At 37.3% G+C, this 16,718-nt stretch overlaps 1 protein-coding gene across 9 annotated transcripts in view; it reads right to left on the bottom strand.

Moving 5' to 3' along the window:
• The window catches only part of Tasp1 (taspase 1), a 207,632-nt gene that overhangs the window by 165,411 nt on the left and 25,503 nt on the right, over positions 1-16,718 (bottom strand). For 8 of the 9 annotated variants that reach the window (XR_003486507.2, XM_027421662.2, XM_027421665.2 and 5 more), the window contains exon 5: positions 3,739-3,859. Coding sequence is in view for 8 of the 9 variants with exons in the window: in XM_027421662.2 (XP_027277463.1) it covers positions 3,739-3,859 (121 nt within the window). In the remaining variant the exon portion in view is untranslated. Of the gene's footprint in view, positions 1-3,738; positions 3,860-15,875; positions 16,141-16,718 lie in introns of all 9 variants that reach the window. The other variant, XM_027421668.2, reaches the window with a different exon arrangement.

Below are 16,718 nucleotides of genomic sequence, written 5' to 3'. Positions count from 1 at the left end.
AGATCCAGAAGTTAGACAAATATTAATTGAATCTTTGCCTTTTGAAAATGCTAATTCAGAATGTAAAAGGGTAATTAGGCCTTTAATGGCAAGATAAGCACCCATAGATGAATGGATTAGAATTGGATCTCACTCTTATGATCATACTTGAATATGAGAAGTGACTTCTAAAAATGTTAAGAAAAATCAAAAGATTAGATGTTTTAATTGCGGGAAACCAGGTCACCTTAAAAGGGATTGTAGGTGTTCCTAAGAATAATATTTTTTTTTTCTAGAGAGAATCCAAACAGAAGGCCCCAGCCTTCTGGGATATACAAGAGATAGCAAAGGCCATCACTGGAATACTGAATGCAGATTAACATGAGACAAGTAAGGTAACCCTTTGCCATTGGGAAACGCCTTAGGGCACCTCTCATAGGCCACCATGTCAAATTTGGTTAAATCGTGCCCTGTCAACATTGAGGAAATTCTACCACAGAGCAACTAAAAGATTTAATGTCTATTAAGGATAACTATATTATTCTGAATGAGAGAACAGGTTTAGAAGATTAAACAAATTTTCAGGAAAAACCATAAAGCAAATATTTTGACAAACATCTATAAATGATCAAAGACCAAAGTTAAAAGTACAAATGAATAGCATTGAAATTGAGGTTTTGATAGACACAGGGGCTGATGTGATAAGAACTGCACCAAAATCTTGGCATCCAAATTGTCCTCTTCAGGAGGTAAATGTTCAGCTTTTAAGGACTGGAAATTTATCTCAAAAAAAAAAAAAAAAAAAAAAACAAATATCAAGATGGGTCAAATGTATAGGGCCAGAAGAACAAAGATGAAAACTAAAGCCATATATGTTTAACATAGCAATAAATTTATGGGAACATGATTTGTTACTGCAATGGAACACCCAATTAATAATATTCCTCCAATCTCAGGAACAAACAATAAACTAGCATATGTTTCTGAGAAAAACATTAAAAAGGTATTATAAAGAACAGTCATCAACCATTGAGGTTGTACATAAACGAGACACAACAACTGCTCTTTCAAATATACCTACAGCTCTATCTTTAAAACGGTAAACTGACAAATCTGTCTGGGTAGAACAATGGCGTTTGACATGAGAAAAATTATAGGCATTAGAACAGGAGAAGATAAATGCTCAACATATTGTGTAGTATGTATTCTAATTGGTCTTAATAATAAAAACACAGAGCAGATAACAGGGTAAATACTGAAAGGTCAGCGCAGTAAAGGAACCAGCCACCAGACTTTTTACCTCTACCTAATCCTCAGACCAAAGGGGGCAAGATCCTGCCTCCACAAATCTTCAGACTAAAGGCTGTGAGCTTCTGTCTCCTCCTGCTTTACATTTTTCTCTCCACCCAACCTTATTGTTCCTGTTTCCATCTCCCTAGTGCTGGGATTAAAGGCATGTGACTCCCAAGTACTGGGATTAGAAGTGTGAGCCACCACCACCTGGCTCTGTTTCTCTTTTTGACTGAATAAATCTTGTGTAGCCCAGTGTGGTCTTGAACTCCTGATCTTCCTGCCTCTGCCTCCCAAGTGCTGGGATTAAAGGTATGTGCCACCACTGCATGGGCTCTACAGCTAACTAGTGGCTTAGCTCCCCACTCTGATCTTTAGGCAAGCTTTATTTGTTATAGCACAAACAAAATACCACCACAGTGTTGAACACTCCAAAACTACACAGAGAAACCGTATCGAAAACCAAAAAAAAAAAAATTAAAGACCTACATAGATAAGGTTTCTGAATTGATTCTGAAAGCAAAATTACGAGTTTGTCAACTAGCAGGAATAGAACCAGCAGAAATTACCTTTTACTAATGTTGAAATTTCTTCGTTATAGGTAGAAAGTGAACATTGGCAAAGAGCTTGCAGTAATTTTTTGAAAGCGATTAACAAGAAAGAGCTCCAATGCAAGAGACTTCAGTTTATAAAGAAAATAACTGGATCCTTCCTCACACTGTATGAGAAACACCAATTTCTGGAGTCCCTACTACCTATACTGATGCAAACAAATCAGGAAAGGCAGGTTATAAGTCAAGAAATTTAAGTAAGATAGCTAAAAAGCCCTTGTAATTCTGTTCAAAAGTCAGAATTATATGCTAATTTCATGGTATTACTAAACTTTCCAGAACGTCTTAATATAGTTACTCTCAATATGCAAAAAGAGTTGTTTTAAATGCTGAAAAAGCTGAACTTTTTTTCAGGTGATTCAGAATTAAACTTGTTATTTATTCAATTAAAAGAAATAATCCGAAATAGAAATCATCCCATATATATAGCACATATCAGATTCCACACAGGTCTACCAGGCCCTGTAGCATAACAAGCCAAGGAAATTATAAGAAAATGTCCTACTTGTTCTTTGTATAACCAAACTTCACTACCTGCAAAATGTACCCAAAGAGTACTCAAAGAATGGAAATTAAGCAAATGGCTGTGTTTCATTTTGCAGAGTTTGGAAAATTAAATGTGTGCACCATACCATAAGTAGATATTCAGGATTTCAATGGGCAACTGCTTTGAGTTCTGAAAAGATGGATTCTACAATCACACATTTATTAGCAGCTGTGGCCATCATGGAGATACCTGTACAAATTAAAACTGGCAATGCTCCAGCATATGTCTCTAATAAAATGAAGCAGTTCTTTTTTCCATATTACAGCATAAAACATATTACAAGTACACCATACAATCCTACAGGGCAAGCAGTTATAGAAAGATCTAATCACACATTAAAAGATATAATTAGTAAACAGAAAGGGGTAATAAAGACCCTCAAAGATAGACTGCACAATGCTTCACTAACTTTAAATTTTTTAAACACTATGAGAAAGGAAAAACTGCAGAGAGACCTTGAATAATAGAAAAAACTGATGAATTGAATCAGCTTGTATATTTTAAGGATGTTGTTGACCTTAGAATAGAAACCAGGATATGTGTTATATTGGGAAAGAGGTATTGTTTTTGATTCCAAAGGAGAAGAGAAGCTATGGATAATATCAAAATTGATAAAGATTAGATGTGAACTGAAGAGATGTTTTTATTAGAAAAGACAATAGTTTATCAAAATGCATGAACGTTCAATATAAACTAATGTATAAGACTAACAAATGCCTTTCATTGATCAGATTTAACCTGCCAAAAGGAAACTCTGAGAAGTTAGAGTTGAGGCAGGGTTTTATTTTTGTCTTTCTATGAGAATGAAAGTATCCAACTAAGGAATCTGAAGACCACTGAACAAATGAGACATCTGAAGAAAAAGGACGAAATCACCCAGAGAAAATGTCCCAAGAAAAAAGAGTAAATTGGCCTAATGGCATACCACATTCCCAACAAGATAATATTTCATATATTTTCCAAAATGTTTGTTTCTGCTGTTCTCTATAGGCAAATGGTCTTTTTATAGCCACAGTTCAACCATCTATAATGGGATCTGGTGCCCTCTTCTGATCTGCAGGTATACATGCAGGCAAAACACTGTATACATACTATTTTTTTTATAAATTTTTATTTAAATTTGAAACAATCTTTTTTTTAACATATCAATCCCAGTTCCCTCTCCCGTCTTCCCATGACCCTGACCAACAACCATCCCAGCACCTCATCCACTCTCCAGGAAGGGTGAGGCCTTCCATGAGGGAGTAATATTTTTTAAAAATATTATTTAAAAAATAAAATATAAAGGACTATATCATAATGCTCACATACCACTCAGTGCTCCAACTGCTCCAAAATTTAAGGATTTTCCATCCATTATGCTGGCATCACATTCAATTTCTCCTAAGAGATTTAGATTAGATCCCATTCCAGCATTTGTAAAGGGGGAGTCCTAAAAAACAAAAACAAATTTAAGTACTATTAGTCTTAAAAGAGAATTAATTTCAGTCCTTCATAAACCCTCTAAAATCTAAAAGAGAAAACTTACTCAAGACTCATGCAAATCAGTACTTCTCTGATAACAAAAGACAAAAATAGGAAAAACTTAGAGAGTAATATACATTATACTTTGTAGATGCTAACATTAAAATCATTGAAGAAACAAAAGGAAACCAAATCCAATAGACTATAAACAATTGTTTATATCATGAACAAGAGGGATCTCAAGAAAGTAAGGTTGGTTTAATAACTGGAAAAAAAATCAATCAAAATACCCCATGTTAATTAAAAAAAAAGTCATGTCAAGAGACCTAGACAAAAGGCATTTAACAAACTACAACACTTTCTCATGAAATCAAAAACAAACAAACTTAAAAAACACTAAGTAACCTAGAAACAGAAAACAACTCCTTTGCCATAATAAAGGAAACTATAAAAAGTCCAAAGCTAACATTACAAAATAGGATAAAGGGGAAAAACTGAGTAATTTTCCCTAAAGTCAAAACACAACAGGAATATCCATTCTACAGACTCTTATTCAACAACATGCAAGATAATTGTAGCAAGACAATAAGGCAAGGAAAAGAAATAAAGAGCAACTGAACTAGAAAAAAATCAAGTAGCATCTCTTAGAGAGAGAGAGAGAGAGAGAGAGAGAGAGAGAGAGAGAGAGAGAGAGAGAGAAGAAAAGAAAAGAAAAGAAAAGAAAAGAAAAGAAAAGAAAAGAAAAGAAAAAAGATGATCTTTTTAGCATGAGGTACCTGTGCAAAATAATGGGTTCGGTTAGGGCATGTAGCTTGAGCTACATGGAACCCAGTCTCCAAAGGGTGAGTTAAAATAGGGCCATAATGAAAATGAGTTTAGGGATTCTGGAGTGGTGACTCACCGGTTAAGAGCACTTGTTGCTCTTGCAGAATACCCAAGTTAGATGCCTAGAGCCAACATAGTGGTTCACAACTATTAACCTCAGACACTGCAAAGGAGGGAGCCTCAATTGAGAAAATGCCTCCATACACAGGGCTGTAGGCATTTTCTTCATTAATAATTAATGGGGGAGAGCCCAGCCCATTGTGGGTGGTGCCATTCCTAGGCAGCTGGTCCTGGGAGAAAGCAGGATAACCAAGCCATAAAGACCAAGCCAGTAAGCAGTACCCATCCATGGTCTCTGAATCACCTCTTGCCTCCAGGTTCCGGTCATGTTTAAGTTCCTGTCCTGACCTCCTTCAGTGATGAACAGTTGTAAGGTAACACAAGCCAAATAAATACTTTCCTCCTCAAGTTGCTTTGGTCATGTGGTTTCATCCCAGAAACAGTAACCCTAACTAAGACAAATCTAACTAAGACAGTGTGCATCACCACACTCAGCTTACATCTTAATTTCTGATATCAATTCGTCCTACAGGACATAAGCCCCTTTGCCTTTTTACGTGTTGTATCCCAGAATTGACAGCAATGTTTCATTCACACAAGGTAAATATTTGTAAAATGACTAAATAGCAGTTACTTATAACTAGGTAAAATAGAGTAATTATTGAAAACTATCACCCCCTTAACTAAGCTAGATACTAATTCCTTTTTTATTTAAATTAAAAACAATCTTGTTTTACATACCAATCTTAGTTCCCTCTCCCTCCCATCCTCCCATGTCCTGCACCAACCACCCATCCCATCTCCCATCTTCTCCCCAGGGAGGGTGAGGCCTCCCATGAGGGATCATTAAAGTCTGTCATATCATTTGGGGAAGGGTCTAGGCCCTCCCCCATGTAGATACTAATTCTTGCATGACATTCTTACAGGGAAATTCCAGGGAAACAACAATACTTCAAATAGCAATATCGCTTTGAATGTAAGGATGAAGAAGCGGCGAGCCAGGATCTACTCTACCGCTATGACAGGGAAGCATTTCCTACAGTAAAATCTGGCAGTATCCAGTCAAGACAAAGGGATGCAACACTTTACTTTTTCACTAGAAACCACAAGCCGCATTACCCACTTAGTGTCCTTTGATAAAATATAAACTAAGGACACTTTGCACAGCTATGGAGTTTACTGTGATTATGTAACCTCTATAAGCATCTCTTGCAGATGCAAACAAGTTTTCAAATATATGAAAACCAAAATGGCTTAATAAACAATCATTTTATATGAAATGATTCTCTCTCCAAGCTCCAAAATTCCTCTTAAAGTAAGTTGGATATCTACTGATAGACCATTAGTGTATTAGTGTTCACACTGTCTCAAGTGCAAATTAAACAAGCATATCCTAGTTTTTATTTTACATACCAATCCCTATTTCTCCTCCCTCTCCCCCTCCTGTACCCCCACCTTCCCCCAAACCCCCTGCATTTGTTCCTCAAGAAGGGTAAGGGGAGTCATCAAAGTCTGTCCCATCACCACATTGACGTAAGACCAAGGCCCTCCCACCCGTATCTAAGCTGAGCAAGGTATCTCTCCATAGGAAATGGGCTCCAAAAAAGCAGTTCATGCTCTATGGATAGATCCTGGTCCCACTGCCAGTGGCCCCACAAAATGCCCAAGCCATCCACTGTCACCTGCATTCAGGAGGCCCTAGTTCAGTCCTATACAGGTTCTCCAGCTATTAGTCTGGAGTCAGTGAGCTCCTACTAGCTAGGGTGAACTGTTTCTGTGGATTTCCCCATCATGGTTTTGATCCATTTGCTCATATTAACACTCTCCCCTCTCTTAGACTAGACTCTGAGAGCTCAGCCCAGTGGTTAGTTATGGATTTCTACATCTGCTTTCATCAGAAACTGGTTGAAGGCTCTACGATGACAATTATGGTAGTCCTCAATCTGATTGCAGGGGAAAACCAGTTCAGGCACTCTCTCCACTACTGCTTAGAGTTTTATCTAGGGTTATCCTTATATATTCCAGAGAAATTCCCTAGTGCCAGGTTTCTCAATAATCCCATAATCACTCCCTCTATCAAGGTATTTCTTTCCTTCACAAGCACATCTTAAGATGAATGAAACATGGGAGAATATATAATTTTTACCCATATATAATTAAGTATTCCATTGAAATTCTTTTAATTACTGCTTCCATTGACAAGCAAGTAGCTTTATTCATCTTAAAGTAACAAGTGGGAAATAGTCTTAAAACAAGCTTTTATGAATCTTCTAAGAGTAATAGGGCATATAAATATAGTTCAGTGTCATAGAACTTGCCTAGTACGTGCAAGAACCTGGATTTCATCCCCAGGATAGAATAAACAAAAACGGGGTGAATTTTCCATCATTGCATTTTTCAAATTAAAACAAGAATAATGCAGCTCCAGACTAGCCTGAGCTACATAGTGAGAACTGATCCCAAGGGAGGGGATTAGGGGATGAACAAAAACTTAAAAGAAAAATGAAGTATGACTATCTTAGCCAACACTGTCCCAAGATTTATTAACTCTCTAGTATTTCCTTATTGGTTCATATTATCTACAGGATGAAGGGTGGCCAATGAAACTAAGTTACTGACAAAAAAACAATCGACACACAAACACATTTGGGGACATACTTAACATTTAACAACCAACAAAGCTCAACTTCCAAGAGCTAAATGACTAAAGGTTTTCCCACTTAAATTATTTTGTGGTAGTATATGTTAGGATTCATTCATTCATTCATTCAACAAATATCTATTGAATATCTATTGCAAGGCATTTTTTTTCCTGTAAAAGGTCAGATATATTAAATGATTCAGACTTGTGGACCATACAATGCTTCAGCTACTCAACTCTAGCACTGAAGTACAAAAGCAGCCAGAAAAAATACACAAATGAGTGAGTATGGCTGTATCCCAGAGAAGTTGCATTTTGTACCCTGAAATATAATTTTCTAGTATCATGAAATATTAGGTTCCTTTTGATTTTGCTTCAATCATCTTAAAAACTAAAAACCATTACAAGTTTACAGACCATCAAACGTAGGCTGAAAGCCCATTTGGCTTTTTGACCCAAGTTTGCTAAATAGTGAGATAAATCATAGGTTTTATAGCAATACGAAAAACACAATATAGTCTTCCCAACAAGTAGTCTCAATTCCAGCTTTAAGAGGCAGATGCCTTCAGTAGCAGAGCATAGGCTTAACACCATCAAGGTCCTGGGTTCCATACCCAGTACCAAGAAAGGGGAGAAGTTGACAGGGCAAGGAAGGGAATGAAATACAGATGTCTTTTGGTATCTGAAGAGGATAAGTTTCAGAAAAGCACCACCACACTAAACCCTTATATAAATGTAGTAAATTCAGTGGTAAAATGTGTGCCTAGCATGCATGAGGTCTTGGGTTCAATCCCCAGTATCACCTAGTATTATGAAGAAAAAGAAAAAGTTTATGAACCTTGAGTAACATATTTGTTAGACATATTGATTCCTGCTTGCAATACTCAGAAGGCTGAGATAGGATACACACATGTTCAAAGACAGACTGAGAGGGCTGGAGAAATAGCTCAGCAATTAAGAGAAATTGATGCTCTTGCAGAGGACCTGGGTTGAGTTCCCAACATCTGCATGGCTGTTCACAAACCATCTGTAATTCAAGTTCCAGGAAATCTTATACCATCTTCTAGCCTCCAAGGGTACCAGTCATGTGACCCATGCCTATAATCTTAGCACTCTGTAAAGTGAGGCAGAAAGATCTCCATGAGTACAAAGCCAGTGTGCTACATAACTAATTTATAGTTGTTACACTGTACCATTTAAGGACTGACAAGAAAAACTGCACATATTCAATACAGATGAAAATTTTAGTTGGAATATTTTTGATCTGCAACTACAAAGATTTAAAAATTATGACTATGTAGACTGATGATAAATTGGATGGCATATTAGACAATAGTAAATATAATAATATAAATCTAAAATAGAAGATAGGTCATGATCAGAAAGCTATAAACAGGGAGACAAGCAAACCACAATGGTATCCATAGTTTAGTTTTTATCTTGTTTCTTCTGACATTATTTTAGAGTTAAACCTGCAATATAATCCAATATCCAAGAGCCAACAAAGATGACTCAGTGGGTAAAGATGCCTGCCATCATGTCTGACAACCTGAGTTCAACCGCTAGATCTACATTGTAGAAGGAGATAACTGACCCCCACAAGCAGTCCTCTGACCTGTAGATGTCATGGCACATGTATACCAACTTACAAAATAAAGAAAAGGTAATTTAAATTTTTAAGTAATCTAATAACCAGAATATATACAGCTCTTCTACAACCATGAAGGATGCGAAAGAAAAATTTCAAATGGACAAAGGACATGCAGTGACATCAACAGGTATTTTCCCCAAAGACTTACAAATAGCCTACAAACACATAAGAATAGGTTGAATGTGAATTCTATTAGGAAACTAAAAAAACAATGATAAGGCCCTGGGTAGTTTGAATGTAATTGACCACCATAAGCTCACGGGGGGGGGGGGGGGGGCATTAATAGGAAGTGTGGCTTTTTGTTAGAAAAGATGTAGCCTTGGAGGTGATGGGAACCTAATGTAGGTCTTGTACAAGAGCAGTAAGTGATCTTAACTACTAAGCGACCTCTCTAGCCCCTCTAGTATATGGGCCCACCCATACACATTTGTGTGCTGTCTCTTTTTTAACCTCTGACCTTTCACATTTTATAAAGGTTGAGGTCTCATGCTTCTGCAGAAGTAGTATCTTAAGCTTGAGATAACTGAGGTCATAGCCTCAAAGGCAGATCTCACAGGATTCTCTGGGAGTTCTCAGAGAAAACTCTTTTAAAACTCAGTCTCTGTTTCTTGGTTTGACACCTTGTCCAACACCTTCCGACTCTCTGCCATTCACCAGGCAGTCTTGACCAGAGCTCAGTTAATTAAGGTATCACACCACTGAACTTCCAAATGCTTGAGTTTAATAGTTTCTCTAAGAAGTTCAGTTTCTGTGATTTCAGTACAATGGGAAAAGGCTAATACAGAGATCAACTCAGATGTCTGCTTGTACTCTTACACTGAACATCACAGTGAGTGGACCTGGGATTTGTCCTCCATCTTCCTTCAGCTTGCCAATTTACCATTTCTCTGCATACTCTTTAGGATTCAGGAGGCAGACTTGATGGGTGTAATTGTGCCAATTTTTCTGTCCTCTGTTCCATTCTAAATAAACAATCAGTGAAAATACAACCAAACTTTTAATAAATTTTTTAACTGTGTTAACCTTCCTTTCCGTGATAATTGAGAAGTAGCCAATGACAGAAATCTACATAGGCAAGTTACAAGAAGAATATGAACTTCCCATAAATTTTAATAAAACTGAACCCAAATGAAAAATTTTCAGACCTGAAACTAATTATAGTATGGGGATATAGTTCAATACTTGCCTACCATACATTCATACCGTGGGTATAATTCCCAGCACCAAGAGGGGAAAGGAAAAAAAAAAGAACAGAACTAAAAAACTGAAGAACTGGGACATTTACTCCTATCTAGTACCACAGGACTACAGAAAACAAGGTCAGAGAGCAAACAGCTCTACTGCATGTGTGGAAAAGGCACCTGAGGTATTCCTATGATGCCTGTTCTCAGTTATTCTGTTTTTTAAGACAGTCGTGAACATTCAGTTGTATACCAGCATTTCTACCAAAAAAATAAAAAGTAAAAACCCAGCCAATTAGAAATACTGAAGACACACTTTACTAAGGTACTTACTAAATGTGTTTGAAATAGCAGCAAATTTTAAAGAGCAGAAAGCTCAAAAATTAATGGACTTTTGTAAGGCACCAGAGTTAGCCAGAAAACATTTTAATTAGGCCCAACTGAAGTCTTTCTCATTAATTAATACCGAACAACATGGCATACTTTTAAAGAAGAGATTCAATTATCTGAAAGGGTTCTTAATGAAATAAGAAACTTTCCATCGTCAATCCATAACTCCAAACGACAGTGTTACTCTTTCTTTTTTGGCATTCTCTCTTTCCTCTCTTCTTCAGGACATACTTGCAGATGCACTGGCTGGTTTACAGACATACTAAGAGTTCTTGCTGTGGTTGATCAAAGTTGGAATGCCTGAGGAAATTACTCAACTAGACAGTCCGGAATTGTATCCAGCCAAATAGTTAGAGTACTCTACTTAAACATGTGTTAAAGCAATATCTTAGATGTCCTGGATGTAAGTTGAAAGAACATTTGTTTGCATCACACTCTGTGAATACTAAAGTTTAATATTAGTGACAGTTCATTTGTTAAAGCAGTCCAACTATACAAAAAACAACATATTTTGGCTGGAAACAACAGCATATGCACTATGAAAACTCTTAGGATCCTAAACTATGTAAGATCTTTTAAAAATGTCAAAAAAATCGGAATCCTGATATTTGTTCATTACAGCATTTGTTAACCTGGCATAGTCTATCAAAAATATAGTCATATTTTTGTTAGTTAAAATATTTTAACAAAAATAATTGTATTTACCTCTTTATTATTAATTTGCCTAATTAAGAATATAATTATGCAGAAAAATGACTTCATGGTAGGTTTTTTCCACATTTTTAACTGAAAGTCACAAAGTTACAGTACAAAGAGTTACTTGTCAAACACAACAGAAATCTTTAAACTAAAATACTGGCTTCAAGACTTGCACATCTGAAATAGTTTTAAAGTGTTTTAGTTGGATTCATTATGATGTCCAGAAGGAAGTTAGCACACACAGTACCTGAAACTGTTCTTTCCACATGAGCTACAATAAAAAGACAAATGCAGCTATTTCCCCAAAATTGCCAGATTTGGCAGCCACTTACACTTCCCTTCAACTTAAGTCATAATACCTTTTAACCATGTTGACAATAATATGGAAATATCACTCACATAGAGCTTACCAGATTATGGAATTATAGTATTTACACTATCCTTCTTTCAAAACATAGAATGGGGGTGGGGGTTAACTTTTAAGTCCTCTAGTAACTACATTTGTTTTTATTAAAAAGATTTCTAGCCTACTACAAAACATTGTTGACCTCTACATATATGCCAAAAGAGGGAAGTATAAATGAACTTCCAATTCTGAATTCTGTAAGAAGCGTAGTGCACTAGATAGTATTGATGCCCTGTGCCAAGAGATAGGATGCTACTAACTGTCAGGAAATATACAGATCATGCAAGAGGCTAGATATGAAGTGAAACTTATTGCCAATAAACACTGCTTAGCAATAAAGATGACCAAAGAACTTTATGATCCTTCACTGAAGTTCTCACACTAAAAATAAGACAGAATAGAGACAGACAAACAACAGGAAATTTTTGACAGTATTCTGCATAATTTTGAAGCAATACTTATATATTCTTGAGAGCCTTAAAAATTATGTGACACCTTTCTTCATTCTTTCCCAGATTCTGAATTAAGATTAAATTTAAGAGACACACAATTTTTTTTTTAAAGATAGGGTCCCACTATGCAGTTCTAGGTGCCCTATAAGTCACTATATAGACAGGGCTGACCTTGAACTCACAGAGGTCTGCTTGTACCAAGTGAAGGAATTAAAGGGATACATCAACTACTCCCGTCTTTGGTGTTGTTTGTTTTGGATACACAAAAACTTAAAATCAAAGGGCAGTATTCTGGGATTGGGGAGATGGTTCAAGGAGTAAAGTGATCACTGCCCAAATATTAAGACTGACATTCAGATCTTCAGCACCCACATAAAAAATTTAAATTAAAATTAAAAAAATAGATATGGAGCCTAGAAAGATGGCACACATTACTCTTCCAGAGGACCTGAGTTCCACTACCAGAAATCACATTGGGTGGATCACACCTGCACTCACATGAACGTGTAGACAAACATAAGTAAATCTTTGAAGCAAAACAAAGCTACGTGTGGCATAACTTGCACACTTGTCTGTAACCCTAGCATTGAAAGGCAAAAATCCTCTATTCTCAGTGAGCCAGAGTAAGAGACAGACCTTGTCTCAAAATATAGAGTAGAGAGCATTAGAGGAAAACATCTGAAGTTGCATTTTGACCTTCACAAGTAAGTATAGGCATGGACTAGGCACTCGAATGCATGCGCTCGCGCACGCGCACACACACACACATTAAAAAAACAAAGTAAGGCCTTATGGTGTGAATTTTCTTGATTGATGATTGATTTGAGCGAGTCCATCTCACTGTGGGCAATTCTACACCTGAGCTGGTGGTCTGGGTACTATAAGAAAGCAGGCAGCAAAAGGTCAGTACACAGCAGTCCTGTGTACTCCTCCATGGACTTTGTCTCCAGGTTCCTACTCTGTTTGCATTCCTACCCTGACTTCCTTTGACGATGGACTGTAATGTGGAACTGTATGCAGAAATAAACCCTTTCTCCAAAAGCTGCTTTTGGTCACAGCATTTTATCACAGCAGTAGAAAACCTAATTAAGGCAAAAATTGGTACCAGAAGTGGGGTATTACTATGATAGACTTGGCCATGTTTAAGGAAGGACAGTGGAAGGATTTTGGAACTTTGGACTAGGAAAGTATTGAGTGTTCCGAGCTTAATGGGCTGCTGTGTAACTTTGAAGATAAGAATGCTGAGAGCATTCGAAAACTGAAGCTTGGCTTACGAGGGTTCAGAGGAAGTTTTGGGAGTCCCTTAAAGGCATACATTGGGGCTATTTGATATTTTGAGTTTTAAGATTCTACAGTTCTGGTCAGCTGAAGCTGAAATATTAGCTGTCATTAAGAAGAGACTTAAACCTCTAAAGTGAAACCTTTGCTTCACTGGATCAACTGATAGTGGTCAGCTAGGGCTGAAGAGCCAGCTGTCTTTAAGAAGACACCAGCATCACTGAAGTGAAATCTTTGGAAGCATTTCCACCAGAGTCAGCACACTGAAGCTGTAGTCCACCAGAAGACTAGGTTATAACTTATGCTGGCAACTGAACTTTTTTTAATGTTACAAGTTTCCAAAGTAGTACTGGTTTTGAAGGCATAAAGAGAAGCTGAGGCTTGGCACAGTACAGGGCTGGAGTCTTTGATGACAGACCACTAGTGAAGATACACACTCTGATGAAGTAGAAGGTCCAGGACTGGAGGAGTCATGGAAACCTGGTACTATGTGACAAAGTCAGAGTCCCTGAGGAGAGCCCAGGAGAAAGTACTGGTGGAAGTGTACCCTAGTTGCAGATACCTCAACATTTTGGAGATGCTAGTACAATGGGACCACCACCAAGGACAGCAGCAGTTGTGACGTGGAACTGGCCTTACTTAACCAAGGAGACAAGTTGTATGTTCGGCAGACGGAGAAATGGAGATGAAGCTCTCTGGAGCCCAGAAGATCATGAATAGCTCCCAGAAGCCTGACAGTGAGATTTCCACTTTGAAGTTGGTTTTACTTTGATTTGATTGTGCCTATGTCTTGACTTTTCCCTTTTGAAGTAAGAACATATTTAACTTATTTGTTGTTTTGTTTTGTTCTTTTACTGAAGCCTATAGTTAAGAGACTTAGGAATTTTACAGACTTTGGATATTTTAGAAAAACTTTGAATTTTAAAAGAGACCTTGAATATTTTGAAGACACAGAACTTTTAAAGTGTTTAAATTTTAAAGACTGTGGGACTTTTAAAAGTTGGAATGTTTTATATCATATTAATATTAACATGATATCTTAGGGACAAAAAAGAAAAAGTTATAGCTCCAATAAATGTGTCAAGTTGAAAAGACATCAACTGTCCTAGTTAGTTTTTTAGCAACTTAATACAAGAGAGAGCCACTGGGAAGAATTAACCTCAATTGAGAAAATGTCCTGACAGACTGGTTTGTGGCCAAGCCTCAGGGGCATTTCCTTGATTGGTGATTGATTTGGGAGGCCCAGCTCATTGTAGGCAACACCACCCCTGGGCTGATGGTCAGGATACTATAAGAAAACAGGCTGAGCACACCATGGGGAGACAGCCAGTAAGCAGCACTCCTCCATGGCCTCTGCATCAGCTCCTGCCTCCAGGTTCCTATCCTGTTTGAGTTCCTGCCCTGATTTCCTTTGATGATAGATTGTGCTATAGAACCAAAGGCTAAGATAAACTCCTTCTTCCACCAGTTGCTTTTGGTCATGGTGTCTTATCACAGCAAAAGAAACCCTAACTAAGGCCTAGTTTTAACACCCAACACTTCCCTCCCCGCAAAGAAGAACACAAAGGTCATCTTTCAAATTAGAATCTCTATGGTTACACAGAAATGAAGAATGCAAAAAAGTTTTAGCTTCAATCCCTCATTAACGAAAGGGGGAAAAAGTTGTAAAACTATAAAATTCTATAAAACTGATGTCTGAAAATGATAAATCAAGTAACTACAAATATAGATGCAATGGTTCAACAATGGTAAGATTGCACTTCTCAGAACCAATAAATCTAATTATATCCATGAATGCAGAATTACAGCATATTTTAATACTCAAGATCAAATAAATTACTTCCACATATTCAAAATACAGAAATATTCTACCATCATGCCATAGGTTGTTTTAGATATCTCAAAACTAAGTATCAAATGAACTATATTCTTGAGAGTAACAATGCCCAGAGAAAAATGAAAGCTCATACACAAGGCTATATATTTCTCAAAAACTGCTAGGTCTAGTCTTAGAACACATCCCCTTGACAGCTTTAGTCAAGAGGAGGCCTCTGATGGGGTCCACAGAGCTCATCAAGAATGGCTACAAAAGGCTAAAGAAAGTCTTCATGTTCCCATCAGTACAGAGTACATCATGACACAGTCTGTAGTTAAGTGTTTTCACTTGGATTTTGATAGAGTAAAGTTAAAGGCTTGATTTTCTTCTTATTCTTAAAAAAAGAAAAAAAAAAAAAAAGCATGTACTGTGTGCTGGAAAGCAGACATGATTTCTAGAGTCTTGGGAAGAGAACAGCTGTGCCTACCCAATGTGTAAACACAGTAAGTTACAAGTTGGTCCTCAGTACTAAAGGCAAGAATCAGCATTAGTACTCCAAGAATTGTTTAAAAGAACGTAACTTACTTTTACCGTCCCAGGCTAAGTGGGCTCTGTCTGGTGCTTCTTTGTCTGCACACGGCCACCCACAGCCTGTCTTCTAATTAAATCAATGCTCTAGCAGCAGAGCAAGCAAACAAGGTGCCTCCCGTCTGTGTACAGCTCTTCAGAACACAGTTCCCTTGGCCAGAAGGTGGAAATTCTTGGGAGAGGTGATTTTCTGCCTCTTCACAAGAAGAACATAGAGACTTGGCTGGATGCAACTCCATGAAGTGTAACGGTGTGTATACACCTCAAAAAATAAAACAAAAAATGCAGAGAAACATAAAGACTCCATAAACAGCTGGAACACACAGAAATAATGAAGCACCACTGGAAATACTGCTAGAGAGACAGGCACAATCGGGACTCTGAAATAACTGGCGATACCAACTATTTTAAAAGGAAAGAAAAGAACATCTCAAGTTAAAACTAAAATTCCATGCAATGACTACACTGCAAGCACTATGAAGAAAAAAGCAATCATTTGTTAAAGGTAAATCTTTTATTCCACATAAATAAGCATAATTTCCCCCTCCTGCATTACAAAGAATAAAAGACATCATCAGTGAAAGAGAAAACTTGGGCTTTGAAGGGCAGGAGTTGCAAATGTATCACCAGCCACAGTACAGTTAATGGTTGCTTATATATCCATGATCTCACTGCATCAAGCTGATTGCCAATGTGTCCAGCAGCCTTGCCAGGGAAGGCAGGGAAGGGGGCTGGGATATATATACTCCACCAGGAGAACAGTAATACTCTGCAACCCTCTACTTATGAAACATTTTTGTGCAGGAAAACAGGTGCTAATTTATTTAGACAATAGTTAAT

This window comes from Cricetulus griseus, chromosome 6 (assembly GCF_003668045.3).
Source record: "Cricetulus griseus strain 17A/GY chromosome 6, alternate assembly CriGri-PICRH-1.0, whole genome shotgun sequence".
NCBI lineage: Eukaryota > Metazoa > Chordata > Mammalia > Rodentia > Cricetidae > Cricetulus > Cricetulus griseus.
This window is presented reverse-complemented; position numbering and strand designations above follow the sequence as displayed.